Genomic DNA, 23,992 nt, shown 5'->3' with positions numbered 1-23,992 from the left:
GATGTTCGAAACTACTCCTGGAAGGTCCAAGTGCACATGAGAATGTTTGTTTTTTCAGGAGGTTGTACTTCACAGTCATTAAGGTCTGTCAGTCTGTCTCATGTGAAAATCAGAATATTCAGCGAACAGGCACTTACTGAGAACTGTGGCTAGCTTGAAAGCCCAGGACAGGGAGGGTAAAGAGTTATGACATTATTTTCTATAGGTATTTGCAATTAATTTAATGCCTCGATGTTGTAGTGTAGGGGTTTGACATCTATTTCACTCTGACTGGCCATATTCTAAAATGTAGTAAATGCTGCCATCTAACGGAATCTGATAGATGAACCAAAGCAGTCAGCTCATTCCAGCTCCCACCAAACAGAAGAGTTTCACCTCAAAAGCATTGCTATGCACTACAGGAACAAAAGCAACCTAAGCAGGACCCAAGCAGACCCACCAAGCTTCTCTGCATCCAACTACCTAGTGCTGCTGACACAGAGGGCAAATTCCTGAGTTATCCCAAGTCTGCAGACCTTCTTTGTCAACTTTTTTCTGAATACAGCTGGTCCTGAAAGCAATAAAACTCATTCAAAACATACTGTATCAGGACTCTTTACCTCTCAGCTTTTATGTGCCTTTATTTGTTCTCCACATAGCTTAGATCTGCTGAGATCTGTCATATTTTAATAGTACTTAACAAGGGAAACAACAGTAAAAATTGAGTCATTACCTTATTGTTCCTGCTATTCTTGGCCTGAAAATGCTAAATCTTTTCTGATTCCCTTTAGAAAGTAAAACATTTTAATTTTTCATGTGCTAATAAGTAGCTATTTTCTGAAAATTATATTACTGTGGTTCTATCCTTCTAATAACAGATTATGTCTTGTAATAAACTGAAACAGAAGACACCTCTTACAAAACAGACAGAGAAGTGTAAGCATCTGAACTCTTTATTGAAGGATCTAAAACAGTTTCCACAGTAGTTCTGAGGCCAACATGACACTTCACCTGACCAACATAAACTGCTAAAACCCAGCAAAAGTAATATCAATACACATTATTCATTTATGTATTTTTGTCAGAGCCAATGAAATAAATACTTCCTTTAACTTCAATAAATGTTGTCTCATAGGATATAAGATGAAGTCCTTTTTGGATTACTAAGTAATACTTTCTCTGACATTTGGATGAATTATAGTGGTGAAATTTAATGTACAATAATTCTCAAGATTTTCTGGAAACAATACCTCTTGCATAACACTCTTTGACTTTGGTAACTATTATCACAACTGTTATACACTGAATGATACAAAGAACAAATTGTATACAATTTTTAGGCACAGGCACCTGAGGATGACATGTTAAATCTATTTAGATGCATGTATAAAGACACCTTAAAAATTCTTAGGCATAAATAAATCTGTTCAAAGGCACTAGCAGGAATGTGGTCCCAAACAATACAGAAATTAGTGGCTGACTATACTTCAGTGTCCTGAGTGAGCTCTTTCACAGAAAATGCAGTAATTATTTAATTTTGGTACAATACCTATTTTTTCAAACTAGGCTTTTTCTCTAAAGAGATATACATTGTTCTAGAGCCTTATGTGCTTCTGCATCATATTAGAGTTACAACTGATCTTTTACAGATTTCTTCTGTTAGTCTAGAAATATGAAGTAGTAAAAAAAAAAAAAATGAGGGGTATAAAAATTAACTCACCTACTCCAGTAGCTGAGGAAAAAAAAAATCTATGGTTTGATTTTCTCTAATATTTATGACATAGTTGTTCAAATCTTAATTGTTTTAAGGTGTGTTTGCAAAACTGAACAATCACAATACTTAAAGGCTGCCATCGGTATTCTAAGTATAGAGTTGCACTATCAGATCAAAACATTTTCTCCATCTGAAAATACCTGACATCAATTTAATAAAAAATGCTGCAGCCTGAGGAAACCTTATGAGTCCACGCTATCACTATCTGTTCTAGCAATACCATCATAATATAAAGGGAGAGATATGCAAGATGCAGTTCGTGATTTATCTAGTTTCCTACCATTATTTTCATTATGCATTGATGCAATAAGACTTTCCTTCTCACGTGTTTCTTCTTCAAAGGTGGCACTGTTATAATGTTTATGACGGTATAAGAAAGATTTATTTTGAAAAGAACGCTGCGTCATATACTTCCTGAAGGCCCTTTGAATAATAAGAGCCGATATCTCCTCTTGTTTTCTTTTAAGTGTAGTAGTAATTGGCTTGTAAGATACTTTAGATGGATTGGCAGCCATAAATTTTTCTTCCAACTGTAATTCCAGACCAGTAAAATCCCCAGTTTCTCCTAAGACCCTTTTAGTGAAAGCAAGTAAGATATCCAAGCAGTGGATCTTATCTCCACTAACTATAGGGAGGTCCATTGCTATGAGCTGAATTTTATTAGGCTTTGGAACACGTAAGGGTTCTGCCAGAGCATCTGCAAAGTCTGAAAGAGCAGAATATGGAATAAACTGTGTTGCCTGAGGATCAAAATTTCCCCAGATCTCATAAAACATATCAAAATCATCCTCACAAAGAGGATCTGTGCTTTCTTCAGTGGCAACATTGAAGTTCTCTAAAATGACAGCTATGTACATATTTACAACAATTAGAAATGATATGATGACATAGCTTACAAAATATAAAATACCAACCTCCTTATTTGTACAATTTTTTTCCTGTTCAGATGTTAAATTTAAGTTGGGAGCACAGGAGATAGATTTATTAAACAGAGGGACCAAAAGACCATCCCAGCCAGCAGATGTTGTAATTTGGAAGAGACAGAGCATACTACTAACAAAAGTTTGAAAGTTGAAAAGGTTATCAATCCCACCTTCCCAGCCAAGACAGGCAAAATTTGTCATGCCCACAATGGCATAAATGTACATAATCAGAAAAAGCAGAAGACCAATGTTGAACAGGGCAGGAAGAGACATCAGTAATGCAAAAAGAAGGGTTCTTATTCCTCTAGCTTTTCGAATTAATCTCAGGATTCGGCCAATTCGTGTCAAACGAAAAATTCTCAAAAGTGAAGGAGAGGACAAAGCCCGAAAGCCTTCAGAAAGTCCAATACCTTTGAAATGAAAAAGAAAACAAAATGTTCTCAAGCAGTATCAGTGAAATGTCCTGTTTATGTCCATTTTGTTATAGTCTGTGCTTCAGGTGTTGAAAGTAACATTGATTATATTACATCACTTTCAATACAATTATTACCATAAGTACTGCAATTGCTTACAAAAGTGCTTAGGAAGAGGAAGACGAACTCTAATACCTTTAAATCATAGAATCATAGAATAGTTTGGGTTGGAAGGGACCTTTAAGACCATCTAGTTCCAACCCCCTGCCATGGGCAGGGACACATCCCACTAGGTCAGGCTGCTCAAAGCCCCATCCAACCTGGCCTTGAACATCTCCAGGGATGGGGACGCCACAACTTCCCAGGGCAACATGTGCCAGGGCCTCACCACTCTCATACTGAAGAAATTCTTCTTTATGTCTAGTCTAAATCTGCCCCTCTACAGTTTATACCCATTATCCCTAGTCCTACCACTACAAGCCTTTCTTATTATTGCTTTTTATTATTATCATTGTTATTATTATTATAATATTTATTATGATATATCATTATTAAGGAAGTATCAAGATTATGTATTGTTTGGAAACTGCATTCTCCCAGATTTCTCTAATTCAGGGGATAAAATTACATATTGCTCAAGCACTTAAAAAATCCTTTCAAATCCCTTCAACGCCTGTGCTGGAAGATACGGGGCTTGTCTCTCAGCTGCTGTCTGATTCCTGCTTCTTCTACAGGCCTATGCCACATGCCAAGCTTGAGACTTTCATTAACGCTTGGTACTGGAATGAGACCAGAGAAGATCACGAAGAAAATAAAGGCAAACTGTTTTTTAGTATTCATCCTCCATCACAGCTCATTCCTGACCCTGCTATCAGAGTAATGAGCACCTTCAGCGATACAGTAGTAATGTAAACGATTACAAATAGAGGGCTTCCAAAGTCAGCCTTTTTCTGGACTGCATGGGACAGTGAAGGGGTCCTGTCCTGAGGGATGAAGCTACAAACTCAGATCACGTTTTCTTTCCCATCCCTTATATTATGATGCAACCTCAGCCTGAGTAGGAAGCACAGACCAAACAAACTGTACATGAAACTAAAGCAATATATGATCCTTTGTAGAGGAAACAATAAGCATCTAGACTTATTTGAAGAGCAAAATGAAACCAAGCCAGTTTTAGTAAAGCTTTTCGTAGTCCCAAATACTGGCCCAGACTTAGAATGGTGCTTAGCAACTGAATTTTCTTGAGATTTCTAAATCTGTCCTCAGGATCTTCATTCTCTAAAGAAAGTTCTGGAAAATTAAATAAATCTTTCCCATTTTTCAGACAAATGGCTTTTTAACCTGAATTTACTCTTACTGTGAAAACAACAGTTAATGCAATTATGTGCAAATCAAACACATTACAAAAATTAAGACAATATATTAAGTACAATAAATTAGCCAAGATGTTACTGCATTAAATTCCTATTCTATTAATTATTCAATAAAACTTATAGTTGAAAAAAAATTATACCTATCCATTTACCTTTTAGTACTCTGCAAAAATACCAGGGAAACCAAAATTATATTCTTTCAGGAAGATTCACTTAGCATATGGTTTGAAAAAGTACGATGGATTTGGAATTTTTTTACCAGATATATGTAAGTGGTTACTTCATAGAGAAATTTTGCTTAATATTAGTAAGACAGTTTACCTGATCTAAAAATGATTGATACTTACTAACTAGTGAAAGGATCACAAGAGCTAAATCAAATATGTTCCATCCACTGGTGAAGAAGTAATATCTTAGAGCTAGTATTTTTATGACACATTCCGTAGTAAATACTGTCACAAAAAAATAGTTTATCTTATTAAGAACATCACTGTTGCCTTTTTCGCTATTTTCTGCCATCATAACGACCATATTTAGACAGATGAAAGTCATAATAGTAATGTCGAATGATTTGTGCGATACTATATCAAACAGTAACCCTTGGAATGCATTCTGTGGAGAGAATGAGAAGAACTGCTTAACGCTCCTTCTAAAACCCAGGCTACATTCAAATATTTATCAGTAATTTGTGCTTAGAAACAGAATTTAAGAGAATATAAATTTAACAGTAAGCTACAATAAGCATTTTTAGGTGATTTTTTAGAAAACAGTGCTGAGCTAAGTATTTTCAGGTATCATGCAAACATATTTCCTTATAAAAAAGTATACAGCAGGAAAACATTCAGAGTACACTGTGATTGCTCTTGTAATAGAAATACTTATTGAAGCAGACATTTTAGGATAAGCAATTCTAATTAAAAAGTCATAAGCAAGAAAACCTCTGCATAGTTACTATGTGAAGCCAGGCCTGGAATTCAATTTAAGAAACTATAAGAAATAAAGCATAAGATTATTTAAAAGTAAATAACAGCCATGGGGAATGTACCGCTTGCTATTCATTCTCACCTGCAATAATCCAATCTCATTGCTGATGCAATATCATGCAACTTAAGTAACCAACATCATGTTATGAATAGCAAATACTTAATATGAACATTTATAAGTAGGCTGTTCATTTCAGTAGGTGACAAATAGGCTGTACATTTCCTTAAATTAATAACCACAGACTGCATTAGATGGAATTAAGAAAAAAAAGAGAGAAAAATGTAAATGCTATATTGAATGAGAAAGGTGATGGGTTCTAACATGAAGTTTATTTGCAGATGCCTGGCTACTGAGTTTAAATGTGGTCACCATCTCCTTATTTTCTTATCATATTCTATGTAAGATGGTCTCACCGATGGTCTTGGGATGGGTTTTTGAGGTTTCTTGGATCCAAGTTTTTTTAGGGCATTATAATACTTTTTCTGGTCCTCAGTCAAAAATAGTTCTTTTCCACCTAAGTAAAGGGAGAGAATACCATTTTCCAGCTGAAGTTAAAGTAGTCAACTAGATAAACATCAGCAAATTTATGTAAAAAAAAGGAGGTTGCAGCTGTTGTGAGCGGGAACTGAGAAAGCACAGAGACAAAACGTCTTCACCATTTCTCCTTTTCCCCTTGCTCTTTGAAAAGATGTATTGCAAAAAGCTGATTGGAGTTTGATCATCAAAGTCAAATCTAGGCAGTGTTCCTGAGTCAATTTCCTCAACTGTGGGAGACAAAAATTTTACAAATCTATTTCATATTGAAAAAATAACATAAGACTCATCAACAAGTAACATACTTTCCATTTATATTTCTGGGAAAAATAGGAACAGAAGCATATTCTTGGGCTAGCAAGTGAATGGAGGATTATGAACAAGCACTTTGGGACCAGTTTCTATCAGGGGTTCCTGGTAATGAATTTCTGGTACTCATTACCATCTATGCCACCTGTATTACTCAGCAATCACTTTGAACCAAGTATCCAGGAGAAGGCATTCATCATAAAAGCCTTAAATGATTAGCAATTTATAACACAAATATGCAACAATGTTCTGTAGGGTATCTGTACTTTGAATCACTCTGGAAAACGTTTGGAAATTCAATTTAACATCACCATAGGGAATGTCAATGAAAATTCCCAAGAAGCAGGGAATACGATCTTTAAGGTCTCTTCCAACCCAAACCGTTCCATTATTCTATGATTCTATATGTAACAAGAAAAGAAAGAAGTTTTACATCCACAGCAACTTCTACTAAGTTTTCAGGCTCATAAACCACTTAACCAGCATTGTTTCTGGCTGTTGGGATTATTGTAGCTGGGACATTGTTACAAAAGGAAATTTTTATAGTGAATTTAGACTGCTGTTCCTCAACACCTACATATCCTTTCTCTGTTCAAATGATGAGAAGAACTTTCTGTGGGCCTCATTGCTTTCTTATCTCTACCAAGCACAGTAGTTCTTTGATGCTTGGCGTATAAGTCAGCCTATGCAAATAATAAATGGCTGCTGTAGACAGTCTTTCTTCTAAACGTGAACCTGAAAACTGGAAACCTCCTGTTGATGTCTGCTTTTGTGATTTTTTTTTAACGAACAAGATGCCTATTTGTTTTAAGACCTCTAAGTGGATTAATTGACTCAATTTTCCTCCATATTCTGGATATTTTAACCCCCTAAATGAATCAGGGAAGGAACTCAATTGACAAATAAGCTTGGCAAAAAGAAGTTGAGGTGTACCATGGGAGGCTGACTGTTCCTTTTCTTTGGTTGTTGCATTTTCCATTCTAAGATTTTGTCTGCTTACTGAACAGAAAGAACAGAAAATCTAAAAACTATGAGGAGAATAGTGGAAGCAGTCAGTGCTTCTTGAGCTTTAAATTTCTAGATAGCCTCTTCCTGGGGCCATGGCTTGGATCTTAATGCAGAAACTTAGAAACCCAGTAAATCTATCTGTAGGGTTACTTTATTGACAACAGATTTTTTTTAAACGTAGCTAGTTTTAGAATAAGTTCTGATTGACAAGATCTTTTTAAATTTCTTTACCAGGAAAACAATAGTTCCTCCTGCCATGACCAGTAGTGTTCCTTGATTATGCTTATCACATCTGTTAGATGTTTATTCTCAGAAAAAAAAAAAAAGGTTATTCTGTTCTCCAGAGTAAATCCACAAAGCAGAAGAAAAGAACTCCACTCTCCTGTTGTAAAGCCTATATAACTTTTTTTGCTTCTCCTTTCTAAAACTACCCACTCTTTCCTCCTCCTCCTCCTTAGAATAAATGAAGGACTTGGCACAAAAACATAATATACAGGTAAATTACTAAAAGCATTGAGGAAAAAGAGACTCTCATTTAAAAAAAAATGGTATCTAAATATTATTTTAAATTTTCACAGTCAAATAGTCATATGAAAATGTTATACAAATAGATGTCAAATCAGCATTCATTTAATCATGTAATTGGGATAACAAGAGACCCTGAATTAGCTCATGTAGTACTCATCTTTTTCCTTTGCTGGTTAAAATTGCTGATAACCACTCCAACGAAAAGGTTCAGCATGAAGAAAGATCCCAAAATAATGAAAATCACAAAATACATATACATGGCTAAGAATGCTTCAAACTTTGGCTGTTCATTTATCTGTTAAAAAAAACCCCACAACATAAAAATAACGTTAGAAGAAATCAAATAATCATAGCTTTATCATGTACAACTTATAATAATAAATCATTTTATTGTCAGGAGGAATAAATTACTTCTACACATTTAAACATGTATTTAAATATACAAGTAGAACAAGTGTTTTGTTCTGTCTTGTTACTGTTTGTACTAGATAAACAATTTAAATCAGGAGTAATACTGTGAATGCCCACATCAGAAAAACAGCTTAGACTAAATATAAAGGTGAACCACCATCTCCTTGAATGCTATGCTGGACAAGAAGCAGTTTCAAAAAGGCAGCTCAGTATGATTAGCCCTACAAGGAATGATCTCTTTAATTAGCATCTATTTCACTTCATTCAAGAGTCCAGCATCACAATACTTGAATGAATATGGAAAATGCAAATTAAATTAAACACTGAAAAGCTGAAACACACTGAATAGTGAGAGAATGAGAGACAGCATGTGGAAACAGGGAAGAAAGAGTAAGGATGTCAAATATAGGGAAGAAAACCTCCAGAAAGAACTGCTAAGGATGCATGCAGTTTTAATGTTGCTGTACACATTTAAAAGAGAAGGAAATTTACTTCAGAGGCACAGTCTCTCCGAGACCAGCAGTTTCTGTTCCCAAAATAGACTTGTCCAAAAGTAGCAAGATCTTGTCCTCTGAATTCTTGATATAGCAGGTTTTGATGTGGTGTCATTCTATTTTGACCAGGGTATTTTTTTTGTCTAAATTCCAGATAGCTGGTACTCCAAGGATCATTGTTTCACTGTGTAGTGTGAAGCATTGATCTGCTTGTATTTACAGCTTGATATTGCAAACAAAGCTGAAAAATGAATTACATTGATAGAAAAAGGAAGAAGGAAAGGCAAACCAAATAAAAATTTCATTTTACTGACTCACCCCACGTGAATCCACTGCTGCATACATAATATCCAACCAGCCTTTAAAAGTTGCCTGAAAAAAACGTGTTATTAAGGTTAATCTCATTAAAATAAAAATAAAAGACAATTAGTTAGAGCTAATATAAACATGTTAAGAGTTGTGAAAATCTGAGAAGTGTGCTATAAAATGTGTGCACCACTTTCAAAGATCTGCTTGGAAATATGATTCACTGGAGTTTAGCAAAGAGAAAAAAATATTAACTCCTGAAAAGGAAAAAAAAATGCCATGAATCCTGTGAAATGTGTTTTAATGTTAACCCTTATTAAACTGAAATTTTTGTAAATTCTTTGCTTTTTGAAAAAGCAGTACGAGTTTCAGCCTAACTAGCAAATATATCCTTAAACAACAAAAATAATTTCTAAGAAAACAGCAGAAGATTCCTTTCTGCAATTTTAGCAGCTCTGCAGAATCAGAGGAATTAGAGGATACAGGGCAAAGAACTTAATCTAGAAAAGACACTGGGATAACAGCTGCCTTTCTCTCCTTTGATGTGGTATTAAGGAGATAAAGAAACTAGCATCCTAATATTTAATGACTTATAAAATAAAAGAAAATATAGAAATATAGAATCATGGAATCATAGAATGGTTTGGGTTGGAATGACCTTAAAGGTCATCCCTTTCCAACCCTCCCTGCCATGGGCAGCAACACCTTCCACTGGATCAGGTTGCTCAAAGCCTCATCCAACCTACTCTTGAACAGGTTATATGTATATAAATAAACTTCATCATGCTTTTGTCTTTCTCATACACTCTGAACTAATTTTCACAACAGAAAATGCGAATAACACTAAATTCTGTAACACACAGACTTCTTCAGGCTTCGTATGCTAATGAAAGTTAAAACAAAATTGAAAAGCTATGAAACACATGCTTGATTTTAACACAAAGTTGTGTATGCTAAAGGGTTCTTTGCAAGGAACTGAGCAGGTTCTGATTCTGTGATAAGAAAAATACTTAATGCAAACTAAAAAAATCCCCGATTTCAGTGACATAAACACAAGCGTAGTGGTGTCCCATGGCTGGGATGCTCAACACATTTCCTTGAATAAAACAAAATTGAGCATATTTTCATAGCACTTACCACTTGGAGAAGAGCCAAGTATCCTATCCCAACATTATCAAAGTTTACATCATTATTTTTCCATGTTCCATTATAGAAAGTACAATTATCTTTGTTATCAATTCGACTGTAATTTCCTTTCTCGAGTACGCATTTTGAAAATTTTTTTCCAAGGAATTTAACTCCTGCAATGTTAAATAGGAGCCAGAAGACAACGCAGACGAGCAAAACGTTCAAGATTGAGGGGATAGCTCCTAAGAGTGCATTCACAACAACCTTAAATAAATAAAATAATTTAAAAAATTAATTATTCACATTCAATAGAATACCCTCCCAGAAAACTACTTATTTTTTCTTCTTCTGTATCTGTTGCAGATTCTTACTCGTATAAAAACTAGTAAATGACAAATTTGAAGCCAGCCTTCAGCCCAACTTCAAGCTCACCTTAACATTTTATTCTATGGTATCTATCTTGCATCATTGAGGAAGGAAGTGAAATAGATGGCAACCAGATTTATCCATGGGTAAAAGAAATACACCAAATAGGATTATGAATTGGTTGAGGTTATGGGACCTAATAATCAGGTATAGGGTAATGGGTTGTATGATCTGCATTTACTACAATATCATAAATAACCCTCTCTTTTGTTTCAAAGGGGGTTTGCGAGAGAATCACAGAATCATAGAATCACCAGGTTGGAAAAGACCCACCGGATCATCGAGTCCAACCATTCCTATCAAACACTAAACCATGCCCCTCAGCACCTCATCCACCCGTCCCTTAAACACCTCCAGGGAAGGTGACTCAATCACCTCCCTGGGCAGCCTGTTCCAGTGCCCAATGACCCTTGCTGTGAAAAATTTTTTCCTAATGTCCAGCCTAAACCTCCCCTGGTGGAGCTTGAGGCCATTCCCTCTTGTCCTGTCCCCTGTCACTTGGGAGAAGAGGCCAGCACCCTCCTCTCCATAGCTTCCTTTCAGGTAGTTGTAGTGAGCAATGAGGTCTCCCCTCAGCCTCCTCTTCTCCAGGCTAAACAACCCCCAGAAATGTTACCAGTGAAAATGGAATTCCAGTTTTTGGTGTTTGTGCTGGTGATGTCAAGGGACCTGACACAAGCAGTAAGAACTTGTATTCATGAATGCAGCACATTGGTGTGGACAGGCAGGACCACGCTTGTTGCCAGTGAGAATTTGAGGACTATTACCTACTTTTTTCACCATTTTCACCAGTCTGTCATTGGGCATAGTGAAAATCTCTTTGGGTAAGTTTCATTACTATCATTATGAGAAAATTTTGATGGCTTTTTTCCTGGCCTTGGATATTATCCATATACTAGAAATACACAGATTTAAGCACATTGGAAGGGACCTCTGAAGATCAACTGTTCCATCACAGAACAAGTTGCTTGGCATATTGTTCAGTCAAGTTTTAAATTTTTCCAGGCATGGAGATTCAACAGCTTCTCTGTTGCAATACTGTACACCCACTCTGTCCTCTTTTTTCCCAGGAAGCTACTGGAACATTGCTTACAGCCAACAAGTTCTCTCTCATTTTCTCACTGTTGGCCAACCAGAAAACATTAGCTCTGTTTCTTGCATAACCTCCCACTAAGTAGTTAGAGCCAGCAATCAGATCCTCCTTTTGACTTTTCTTTCTCCAGACAGAACAAGCACCACTCTCTCAGCCTCTCCTTTCTAGTCCCCTGACCATCTTGGTGGTACTTTGCTGGATGCTCTCCAGTATGTCACTACTTTTTTCACAGTGGGGAGTTCCAAACTAGGCACAATGCTCCTGATTCAGTCTAACAGGTACCCAAAACAGAAGAGCAAATTGCCTCAATGTGCTGGCCAGACTTGTGCTAATACAGACCAATACGTGGTAGATCTTTGTTGCTCTACTGATTCACATTTAACATGCTGTTAACCCCAGGTCCTTTCCTGCAAAGCTGCTCATTTCTTCATGTGCTACTGTTGCGTGGGGTTATTCTGGCTCAGCTGCAAGATTTTGCATTTGCCTTTCCTCAGATTCCTAAGGTTTCTGCAGCCCATATTTTCAGTCTGTCAAGCTTTTATTGCAGAGCAGCCTTGTCCTCAGTGTATTAACTGCTCACCTCCAATTTGGCATCATCTGTGAACTTGCTGAGGACAATTTCTACCCCCTTCTTCAGGTTGGTAATTAAGTCATTCAGCAGTATTGGTCCTAGGACTAACCTCTGAGCCACTAGTAGCCAGCTGCCAATTGAACTTCATCCTGATGATCTCTGCACATGGACACTGATAATTCAGCCAATTTTCTGCCTAGCTTATAGTTCAGCTATCCAAGTCAGATATACCTGGTATCCAAGATCTCAGACGGCTCTTCCCTCCCCCAGCCATCTCATCACAGAAGACATTCAGATTTGAGAGGCAAAACATTCCTAAATTCATGCTGGCTGTTTCTAACTAATTCCTTCTTGTCCTTCATGGCTTCCAGAAGGATTTGCTGGATATCCATCCCAGGGCCTGAAGTTCTTGTCTCATCACATTCTATACTTTACCAGAGGTCAGATGATTTGCATTATACAATTTTTTACTTCTCCCTGTTGACATTAGATTCCATATAGTTCACTCAGAGCAGCTTTTAAAATTGCGTTAGAAGAATCCCGCTCTATTTAAGTTTGAAAGGATTGTTATCTTTCAGATCCACTATGGAGAATCTGAAATGCAGCACTTGAAACTGTCTAGACATTTGTCAGGATAAGTTTATATAAACAGAGCAGCCTAAAAAAGGGGAATTATGAAAAGAAGTTCAAAAAAGTGAATAGTTTCCACTGAAACAGTGAATTAATTAATCCATTTTTCCATTTCCCAACTTCTTGCCTCAGGCAATGAGAAAAAATAAGAAAGGACTGTGGTCAATACACTTCTCATGCCAAGGATATTGATAAACTACAACTTTCACAGTACAGGTTTCTTCCTTACTTTATGGTTTGTTTTCTGTAGTAACTATAGTCATGGCTTCTTTTCTACTGACAAGTAAATAAAAATGGTTCCTATTACATTCAAATGTATTAATTTTTCAGAAGAATTTGCCAAGTACACTGGGTGAAATTTTTCCATAGCTAAGATAAACTAAAGAACGGGTTGCAGAAATGTAAAAGCCAAAACCCTGTTTAGTTTCTTCTGCAAATTGCACTGAAAATGGAAATGCAGAAAAATGTTCTACTGTTAACATTACAATATGTAAGAATTTGTTGTGGCAGCACATTATAACTCACATTCCTTATTTCATTTGTATTCATAAATGTCTGTAAACGTTAGGTAGTATTTAAAAACATAAACCATAAGATGTAAGTAGGCAGTCTGAGCCATCTTTATGCAATCAAGTCCTGTAATAGAGACTCAAGCTGTAATTCTTACAAAAGTTTTAAATGCAGCTACTACAAGATATGCAAACATACCCCAAACATCCTTACCTTTATCCCTTCAAATCTTGACAAAGCTCGTAGAGGCCTCAATGCTCTAAGAGTCCTGAGAGATTTCAGGGCACTCCCAGAAGAACAAAGTGATGGGGCTTCAGAAACATTCTTTAGTCCCCAAGAAACAAATGACAGCTGTGTTCATTGAATGAAAACAGAGATTATTAAATGATATACAGAAATCCATTTTATTTGTGTCAGTAGACAATCACAGGCTGAATGTTACCGCATCTTTGACCAGTAAGTCAAATGTAGAAAATACACATTCAAAGTTATCACAATATAATTTTACTTCACTCTTTTTTTTATTATTTTTCAAATAACAGAATTATTTCACTATAATTATTTCACTATAAAAAAAACACTTTTTTTCTTTTTATTTCCAAAACCAGTGCATTGTTGACAAGCAAAAATACTACATTCTTCTATGGCAAGATTGTATTACTTAACTTTGTCTGAATTCAAAATAACTATGTTTGTACCTTCCATCTCACTGTTGATCATTTGGATGGGCTCTGAGCAATCTGATCCAGTTGAAGATATCACTGTTTACTGCAGGGGAGTTGGACTAGATGACCTTTAAAGGTTCCTTCTAATCAAACTATTCTACGATTCTCTGATTGTATTATTTCAGCATTTCTCTTCATAGCTGTAAAAAGGGTGGTGAGGCGCTGGAACATGCTGCCCAGGGAAGTTGTGGATGCCCCATCCCTGGAGGTGTTCAAGGCCAGGCTGGATGAGGCTTTGAGCAACCTGATCCAGTGGAAGGTGTTCCTGCCCATGGCAGGGGGTTGAAACTGGATGATCTTTAAGGTCCCTTCCAACCAAACCGTTCTATGATTCTACGATTTCTTAGTTTGCATATAAAACATTGTCGTAAGTCTTCAACTGTCTGGTAAATTATTTGTCCAACAATACTTTTCAACTCAGTTTATCATCTGAAGTTATTCTTCTTTAAAGAAGCAACTTTGCTTTTTTCTGTTTCTAAATGCAGGAGTTGCCAGCAGCCTCATATTTTTCTGTTCTCTTAATTAATTTATTTTCATTTTGGTTTTGATCGCTAATTGCACTGTCTCTACATTCAAAAAGGATTTTATTATCAACATGATTCTTAATGACAGTTACACCTAATAAGCTTTCCTTAAGGAAATACTGATTATTACTCACAATTGCCATTTAAATTTGTTCTAAAGTTTCTTTTCATTGCATTTTTTTCAGCTGTCTTTTACACTTATGTTTATTGATAATCAGATTTTGCATGTAGTTGTATAGAAAATATCAACATTCAAAATGTAAAGCAACCTGACTATAATACTTACACATACAATGATGAAGTCAAGCCAACACCAGGCATTCGTGAAATAACTGTGAAAACCATAAGCTACCCACTTCAGAAGCATCTCCATAAAAAAGATGTAAGTAAATATTCCATCTGCATACTCTAGGAGTAATTTCACGTTTTTTCTGTTCTGAAGGTGAATATCTTCAAATGCCTGGAATTTCAGAGTTGAGTTTTAAAACAGTTCAGTAGTTTTATGGAAAATTATTTTAAGTTGCACAAGAATACACAGCTTGGATTATTATAACCTTTTCATATTAAGTTACGGACAAGCACCACTTAGTTTCATACTTAGAAGTAAAAACTTAAACTGTAAAAGAAGCACAATCTCATTTTCAGGGTTTTTTTTTACATTTTTCACATACTTTCAGCTGTTTATGCTCAAGATTTCTTAAGAAAATATGATGGTAGTCAATTGTGGCTACCAAAAATCTTGGCTTCCCAAGGCAGTGGATAATTTTAAAGGTGTTGGTCTAAAATTCTTCAAAAATAAGTTGCATAAATTCTTATAAATAAACACATTAATCACTGTCTTTCAGGCCTAGACCTTCCAAAAGAGTAATTTTTTGTCAGCCTGCAGAGCTGTAATACAGATATGGGAAATACGATGAATGCTTTTCTTGAACTGAACTGATCACATGTTCATTAGCAGTGATGCTCTTTCAGACCTCTAATTACTAGCTCTTCATTGGTCTGAGTACTCATCACATTCTTTTCTATGCATCCTTTCTGTGATCACCATCTCAATTAATTTTATTTCAAGCCATGGAGATGTCTGATGGTATAGTATCCCTTCATTCTATCAGGTTCAGGAAGTTTCATATCTGCAAAAATTTTATGAACAAAGAGAAAATGGACAAGACTCTTTTTGCAAGAGGACAACACTATCTTTGAAATGTGAAAGTTCGCAAAACCACAACACATCTTCTATTAAAAAAAAATAAATCACTAATGTTTTGTTATTTTTGCACCTGGATACCAACTAGCTTTGTGTTCAACTGATCCTACAGTACATTAACTAATAACTTGGTCTCCTTCCTTACTTCAGTTTAGTTCCATATCAGTACAGAGGAGCCCTCATTGGAACCCCAGGGAGTTCCCCTAGAGATTTTGCCATGGAAATATTGAAGAAGACAGTTCAAATCCATGGTTCAGTATACAACCTACACTTAATACGCACAGAACAGATTTTATTTGGAAAATTCTGATATCTACCATATATATCACTTACACACTAGTTGGTTACATTCCTTCTGCATGACATACTGTAGTATTTAATAAATTACTTTCAGTACACTTCATGAATATATTTTCAAACCAAACAAAACTTCCCTTATTCTTCATTAGAAATTGATATAATCAGAGTAGCAATGGAACATTAAGTCACCTACCAGTTAAAAGCCAACTTTACTTTTAGATTCTGAACATCTTAATGTTTGAATACTTTTCAATCTAAATATTTACTGAGTAGTTAGTCTGCTTTACAAATTTAGAAATACTTTTTTTTTTTTAAGCTTTCCTAAGTAATTTCAGACCCTCGTTTAGCCTCCTAGTTAAGCAATTAAGTTTGTGAAGAACAAAGTTCCATGAAGAACTATGAAGAAGACTATGATTCGTTATAATCAATTATTTTATCCAAGTAGTGGAGAGCCTTGTCACATCTAAGGGATACATGTATGATACCCTCATCTCTTTCTCAGGAAAGGAATGCAAGAGTAGAAGAAAAAGAATAAATAAAATAATGTGATTCTTTCCCTTTATTCATAGGCATTAATTCAAAATTTGAGAAATTAAATTATATTTACCAGTGCTGCGCTGCTCAATACTATAATAAAAATTATAAAAGTTTCAAACCAGCTATGTTTAACAATTCTGTAACAGGTTTTTCTAAATTTCCACCAAGTTCTGCATGGAAATTTAGTGATATCCACTGCACAACATGGGAAACATACAAGACAACCTGAAAAGAGAAAGAACAGCATATTGGTTCCATCAAAAATGTAGAGACATGAAATCTAAAAAGCATAAGACATCTTCTACAGCTTCTACAGACTTTACAAAGAATGTGCTGGTTTACCTATGAGGTGGTGCTGTGGCTGAAACATTCTAAAGTTAAGAAAAGACAAAATTTTAGGCTGAAATAATCTGTTTTAATAGAGCAATGTGTACATGAAATAAAGAAAAAAAGCCACTACTTCTAACTAAAAAAAAAGGTTTATTTTATTTTCTGCATTTTGCTTATTTTATTTTCTACATTTATTTTCTTTGTTTTGAAAAGAGAAATCATCTTACTATTGGGTTAGTAAATTATTATTTTTACTGATTATTTCACTTGATTGCACTGCAGGGAGTCACTATAACTAGTTTCTCTGTTCACTAGTTTGCACCAGAAACACATTTATTGATTAATCTGTAAAGGCAATAGGATTGAACCATGAGAGTCAATGAAGTCTAAGGAGCCATACACAGACAACTAGAGTCTGATGCCTCAATATAAGACTGAATCACACTCAAAAAATGGCATTTTGCTACCTAAGCAGAGGGGTTTAAAAAAATTTTGGGCCTTTTCAGATACTCTGCGGCTTCTGAGATAGTTCTGTCAACTTCATGCATTGTCTTGCATACTCTCAGGCATCTCATATGGTACAAAATGCTTGTGTTCAGGCATCCCAACCCTGCTCTAAGTCTGTGCTGCCTTCAGGTATATTTATTTGAGCTTTTATGTTTATAAACAAGTGTCTGAGGCAAACAATTCTGCCAATTTGGGAATGTCCCAAACAGGTATCATTGAATACTTTTTCATTTGGTGTCACCACAATAGATAAAAGATTCTTACCCTCCGCAAAACAGTCCTTAGGAAGGTCTGACTTTTTAGGCTGGGAAATCATCTCCAGAAGAATAACTGGATCCACAGTGCTTGCTTCAGAATAACTAGCACCATCACATTTCTGCACAGAAGGCCAACAAAGGGAGTGTGTTTGTTTTCATTAATAAGATTACCAGATTTAAAATAAATGAAATCTATCACCCTACTCCTTGCCAAAAAAAGAGAAATATGTAGTGTATAAATTTCCTTATGTTGCTGAACTATCCAAATAAAATCACAAATAATAGGACTGAAGAGATTAATCACTAATCTTTGTTTCCATGGCTTGTTTCTTGGTTTCATTTAGTCATCTACACTGGACTTGCAGAGAGGAAAAAGTTTAGAAGAGATTATACCATGATACAACTTTACTTTAGAGAACATTCTACTTTCTTCATGTCAATCCAATTCTCTTTTCATTCTTAGAGATACAAACTATGTCTCAACAGGTTTGAAGATGGGAAGGCCTAGCAGGAAAGAAATGTACATATGGTCGATGCATTTCAAAGAATTTTACTTGTAAGTAGGTAACCTACACATCTATAAAACTAGAACAAATAAGGAAAATAACCATAAAGAAAAATGAATAAAGCAATCTATCAGTCATAAAGTATAAGTGCCCTGTACGACACGGGAAGGAAAGATGTGATGATAGGAATATGAATGAGAAGCCAGAAGAAGGGAGAGCTACCTATGTTGACAGTCATGCTGCTCTGCAGTAACTTAAGGTTCTAGGGAAGCTTCAACATAGACACTAACGCAATTATTTAAAATCATGGGCATTTAAAAATTTTTATATTAATTTTTAATAATATAAATAAATAATATTTAGTAAATAATGTATAAACCCCATCTTATTAAAAGTATAACTCATGACTAAATAGAATAAAAAAAAGTAAAAATAAAGAATAAATATAATGAAGAAACAAAATGGGAGGAATCATGAAGTGCAATAGTGGGCAACAAACCAGCACTACGGATGTTCAGCCAGGGATACTACTAAATGCAGTGAGGACATAAGGGGTTTAATTCAGTTGCTTGCCCCAAACTGCTTAGTGCCTTTTAAGATACCTGGAGGTACCCAATGCATACAGATAATGTAGTTAAATATAGTATAGGATCGACACAAACCGACAGACACCTTTTTGATGGTGTATTTAGAAGCTGCGTCAGGCCAGGCCTCAAATGGTATTTGACATCTATGAGGGGAGTAGTATGTGGAATCTTGAAATTCAAATACCTAAATGGAATAATCTAACTGTGGCAGATACCTAGTGTCATCTGGTGTTTCTACATACCCGTGGCCTCCAAATGCCAAGAAAAGCTCCTGTATCTCCTGTATCTTATTTGTTAGTCCCATATGAATGCGACAGTCACCTGAAGTATCTCAAATATCACTAAATGCCTATGTATGGGCAAATTAATTGCACCGTTACTATCACAGCAGTTTAAGTGCCTCAGTCACATGCAGAAATCTGTATTTAGGTATCTGTATTTAAGTGCCTAAGACTTGAGCTTAATCTTGCCCAACACAACAAAATATAAAGGGGAGTTCAAAGTATCATAGGAGTGAATAGGGGATTAAAAAATATTAAGGAATTATTTTTTTTAAAGTGAAGCTTTCATTTGCATTCTCCCTGGATGCCACGCAACTGAGAAGCAACACAAGAGGTCTGGATTCAAAAAATTCCAAGTGCCATCTGTAAGGCAAATTAAACAAAAAGAAAGACTCTCTGTCTTGATCAAACATCATTTAGCAATTGACAGTATTAAATGGAAACTAAACAAACCAAAGCAGAATTAAGGCCATCAATAAGGAGAGTGGATATTCACCATCTCTTACTGGTTAACTAAGACTATTTGTAATTTCTTGCATTTTGAAACTACTGGAAGAACAAACTAAGTTAAATGGCTGAAATGACAGAAGAGAGAACATTTACTGTTGTGTCTTCAAGTTTATATTTACAGATGCAAGTTACAATAATTTTTCAGATATTAATACTCCTTACCTGTTTTCTGTATTCAATGTCTGTGCATATACTGTACTCATCACCTTCATCAGTGTAAGTCTCTGCTATTGCAATGGGAGCACAGGTACCACGACTGCTTAATAATTCTTCATATTTCCTTCTTATTGAGGAACTTTCTTCAGAACTGTAATACTCAATGTCAAAGCAATTGCTGTCTAGGTTTTTTCTGACGTCTGTCATGGCATAGTTATTTTTCTCTATATCTCTGGCAGAAATTCTCACCAAAGTCTTCTTTCCGGCTGTTGTTTTGGGGCTTCGTTTCATTATTTTGCCACAGTGATCCACAATACTGTTTTTCATAGACTGTAGACCCTTGAAAATCTGCGCAATGGCAATCTGACTTTTAGTCATTTGTGCAGTGTCCTCTTGTCCAAATGAGGAGTCAGTATTGAACGAACTCAGCAGCAAGGCAATGAATAGATTGAGCACCTTAAAATAATTAAAGTAATTTAGAGACAGTAACAGAAAACACATTCAAGAAAACCCTCCTTAGATAAAAAGATCTCAATCTCTCATCAATTACTGCAATCAAATTATTTACTATTATACTGAAATATTAATATGGCTCCTTCTAGGAGGAAAAGCAAGAGAAAGAGGGAGGAAAGTGAGGGTTTAAGTATATCAAATACACATTCACTTGCTCTGATGCTCATAATGTGTAACAAGGTAGATATCTTTAAAAAGAGCAGGCAAAGAGATTTAATAACATCACCATCAAAAAGGAACTGATATAGAACAATAAATCCAGCAGACAAAAAAAGATTTCATCTACCAGTATTTAGACATTACATATAGTATTTGTCATACAAATCAGAACATCTGGGTGCTGTAAATTTCTGATAACGTAAGGATAAGTTGATAAGAATTAAAAGCACTGAACAGTTAGGTTATGTGGTTCTAACAAGCAAGCGGGCACCAAATTATCAGAAGCACTGCAATTCCATAATCTGGGTAGAACAACTAATTCTTTGTATTTTGCTTAGCAGTTACCTATTATGTGGGAAAGACAGGGGAAAAGTTGGGGGGAAAAGGAAGAAGAAAAACATGTATTAAGTAACATCCAGAAAAGAGAATACCATGAATACTCTTCAAATGATAAAATTTGCCTTGGATAAAAAAGATGCAAGTGTAACTGGATGCATTCAGTAGGGACTGAAAAATAGTGAAACTCACCACCAGGTTTCCTATCACTAGGACTAGCAGGAAAATGGGAAGACATAGCCCTTCTCCAGCTACTTCCATACACTCCCACATGGTTTCAATCCATTCTCTGCATAATATCCGGAATACAATCAGGAATGAATGATAAAAATCCTTCATATGCCAGCGTAACTCCCCATCAGTGCTTATTTTAAGGGCATTTGTCTTATAACAATTGCCCAAAACCTGCTTTCCTACTACAGCAAATATAAATACGGTGATAATCAAAACCAGAGTGAGGTTACCCAGAGCACCAACTGAGTTTAGAATTATTTTCATAAGAGTATTCAAGGCTGGCCAGGACTTTGCCAGTTTGAAGATCCTGAGCTGTAAGTAAAACACAAGAGAATAATGTGAGTGGTGAATATTGCATAGATAGCATAGCACGCAAAAACCCAGACCCTATGTATTTCTTGCTGTCTTTACTTCAGTAAAACTATATTTTTTCTCCCAAAGAAAGGTTTTTAATTTTTCCTATACAAAAGAACTGCACTTAAGCATAGATAGTTAACGTTATTGCAAACAGAGAACTGCTAAAGGAAGCTGTCAAATATGTTTGTGCTAAGATAGATATGAGCCTGTGTAAGTGTATTAGTAGGAATAACAATAATAGCAATAATTATCAAGTTGCTAAAGAGTACTTGGACAAGGCTTAGGAAATGACTGCATTTTGGACTAAATCAAAAGTAATCAGAAAAAAAATGAAAAAAAAAATTTCTAACTCTGACTCGACAGTCTTAAAATAGGATCTAAAAAGCCAGATGGGTTCTGTTCTATGCAACCTCATGAGTAAAAAAGGATGGTTTTAGTCAATTAGCATTCAGAGCTGTTAAAAACTCTCAGACATGATGCACAAGATGAAACAGAATTCAACTGAATTTCTAGGTGCAGTGACTCCAAAAAGGTACAAGGAATGCTAGAGGTGATTGGTAAACTTAGCATTCTAAATGCACAGTAAGGATGGAGGCAGAAAAGTAGCGTTATACAGAGACATGTCAGAACTACTCCTCCTTTTCCTTGTCCAAGACAGAGGAAAGCTTTGAGGAGACCTCAAGGACAAGTCTAAGCCTTCAGGAAAGCTACGTTATTTTACAAATCTCAACTCAACAGGAAAAACTGTGATGGAACATTTGCTATCCTTAAGCTCATGAAAACATTCAGATAATGCATTTTCCTTGCTGAAGATCTGAAACTTAGTTGAGCACTAACACTGTACAAACCTAACAGAGAAACAGTGAAGTCTCTGCTAGGTCAAATATTCAAGGAAATGCACTGAGCCAGAGGATTTGTAGCATCCAATACACACAGTATAAAAAACATCGAATATATTCTGAAATATCCACTGAATATTCACTCTAGTTAAACATTCATGTTGGCTTACTATGTACTAAGAAAGAGAAATGATTTAACAGATTCATCAGTAAAATAATTAGAGGGTATTACATTGTATTGTTACAACTCTATACCATACATGTACTTTTTGAAAAGAATAAAGAAATAATTACCACCCTGAAATATGAGAGATTGTCTTGAAAGCTTATCAGGCCAATCATAACAACTATGCTATCAAAAATATTCCATTTTTGCTGAAAATAGTTGTAAGGATCTAGAGCGATGATTTTCAAGATCATTTCTGCTGTAAAAATCAGAGTGAAGACCTGGAAAGAGGAAACAAAAATTCACCAAAAAAAAATCAATGAAAAATATGCCTCATTTATGGGACCTTCCCAGTATAAATATGGAGTTATAACACTGTATTCATACTAATGTAGATCTAACTTACCTTGTCACTTATACAGATCATTCGTCGGTAATCCCATGGCATGTCAGGGTGCTCCAGAGCCATGAAAATGGTATTCACAATAATGCAAATCGTGATTAAGAGATCAACAAATGGATTCAAAATTACCAATTGCACCTTCTTTTTGACTCTTTCCCAGAATGGGCAACAATTCCAAATTAGATACTTCTGAGCAAAACGTGTCCAGAACGAAGGACATTTCAATTTGGACTCTTGTAGTTCTAAAGGACAAAGAGGGAAAGTGGCATACAAATAATTTTTTACTATGAAGAAAAAGACAATCAGTCATAGAAAAGATTGAAAAGAAAAACCAATCTCTACTGAGCAGAATGGCATCATTGAAAAAAGAAGTTTCACTTGTTCTACACGAAGTAATCACAGGCTTTTTAAAGGTCACCATCAACAAATCTCATAATCAAACAGAAACAGGGGATACTACCCACCTCTTCATATGTTTATCATACTGTTTAAGGATGAAACAGGATCTGCATTAAGGAGAAATTACTGTCTGGGGGAAAACTGATTATTTTTTTCCTATGAGTTGCATCTATGCAGCCCAAGGATGCAGCATGAGGTGAAAAAAAAAGGCCATGATATAATAAAGAAGGGTGTTTTACATTCCTTGGGGTTCATAGTTGAGGACAGGGTAATAAGATAAGTCAAGTTGAAAGGCACCTCAGGAAACCTCTAGTGCAACCCCCTTCTCCAAGTAGAGGTCAGAGACTGCATAACCTGTTCCTCTGTTTGACTGTCCTCATGGAGAAAGCTTCTCCCTACCCATAGTTTAAAGCTCTCTTCTTTCAATGTATGCCTGCTGTCTCATATCCTCATAGCACCACTGTGAAGAGCCTGGCTCCATCTTCTTGATAATGTCTTCTTACACACTGGAAAGCTGATGCTAACTTCCCCTCAAAAGCTTCTCTCCAGGCTGAACCAGCACTGGGCAAGCGTTCCGCCACTGACTGGGTCGTCCTGTACTGAACTTAATGTGTTTCTTGTGCTGGGGGGCAAACTGGTCATCGTATGTGATCCAGCAAGTGCTTAATAAAGGATGATAATCAATTTTCTCCTAGCTATGCTCCTTTTAATATACTTCACAATATTGTTAGCCATTGCTGCTGCTGCTGCTGCTGCTGCAAGGGCTCA

The 23,992-nt window shown here is 35.8% G+C and overlaps 1 protein-coding gene across 1 annotated transcript in view; it reads right to left on the bottom strand.

The window, feature by feature from the left end:
- Nucleotides 1–1,372: 1,372 nt before the first annotated feature.
- LOC138721810 (sodium channel protein type 5 subunit alpha-like) overlaps nt 1,373–23,992 on the bottom strand; it is a 39,650-nt gene continuing 17,030 nt past the window's right edge. Inside the window, exons 12-25 of the mRNA XM_069859257.1 lie at nt 22,829–23,067; nt 22,551–22,703; nt 21,019–21,372; nt 19,825–20,274; nt 17,786–17,897; nt 16,755–16,909; nt 14,930–15,103; nt 13,608–13,745; nt 10,174–10,428; nt 9,049–9,102; nt 7,979–8,120; nt 5,860–5,960; nt 4,810–5,074; nt 1,373–3,086 (exon numbers count right to left, since the gene is read on the bottom strand). Coding sequence (XP_069715358.1) covers nt 1,936–3,086; nt 4,810–5,074; nt 5,860–5,960; nt 7,979–8,120; nt 9,049–9,102; nt 10,174–10,428; nt 13,608–13,745; nt 14,930–15,103; nt 16,755–16,909; nt 17,786–17,897; nt 19,825–20,274; nt 21,019–21,372; nt 22,551–22,703; nt 22,829–23,067 — 3,743 coding nt within the window. The 3' untranslated portion in view covers nt 1,373–1,935. The remainder of the gene's footprint in view (nt 3,087–4,809; nt 5,075–5,859; nt 5,961–7,978; nt 8,121–9,048; nt 9,103–10,173; nt 10,429–13,607; nt 13,746–14,929; nt 15,104–16,754; nt 16,910–17,785; nt 17,898–19,824; nt 20,275–21,018; nt 21,373–22,550; nt 22,704–22,828; nt 23,068–23,992) is intronic.

The sequence above is a fragment of the Phaenicophaeus curvirostris genome, chromosome 6 (assembly GCF_032191515.1).
Source record: "Phaenicophaeus curvirostris isolate KB17595 chromosome 6, BPBGC_Pcur_1.0, whole genome shotgun sequence".
In the NCBI taxonomy this organism is placed as follows: Eukaryota; Metazoa; Chordata; class Aves; order Cuculiformes; family Cuculidae; genus Phaenicophaeus; species Phaenicophaeus curvirostris.
This window is presented reverse-complemented; position numbering and strand designations above follow the sequence as displayed.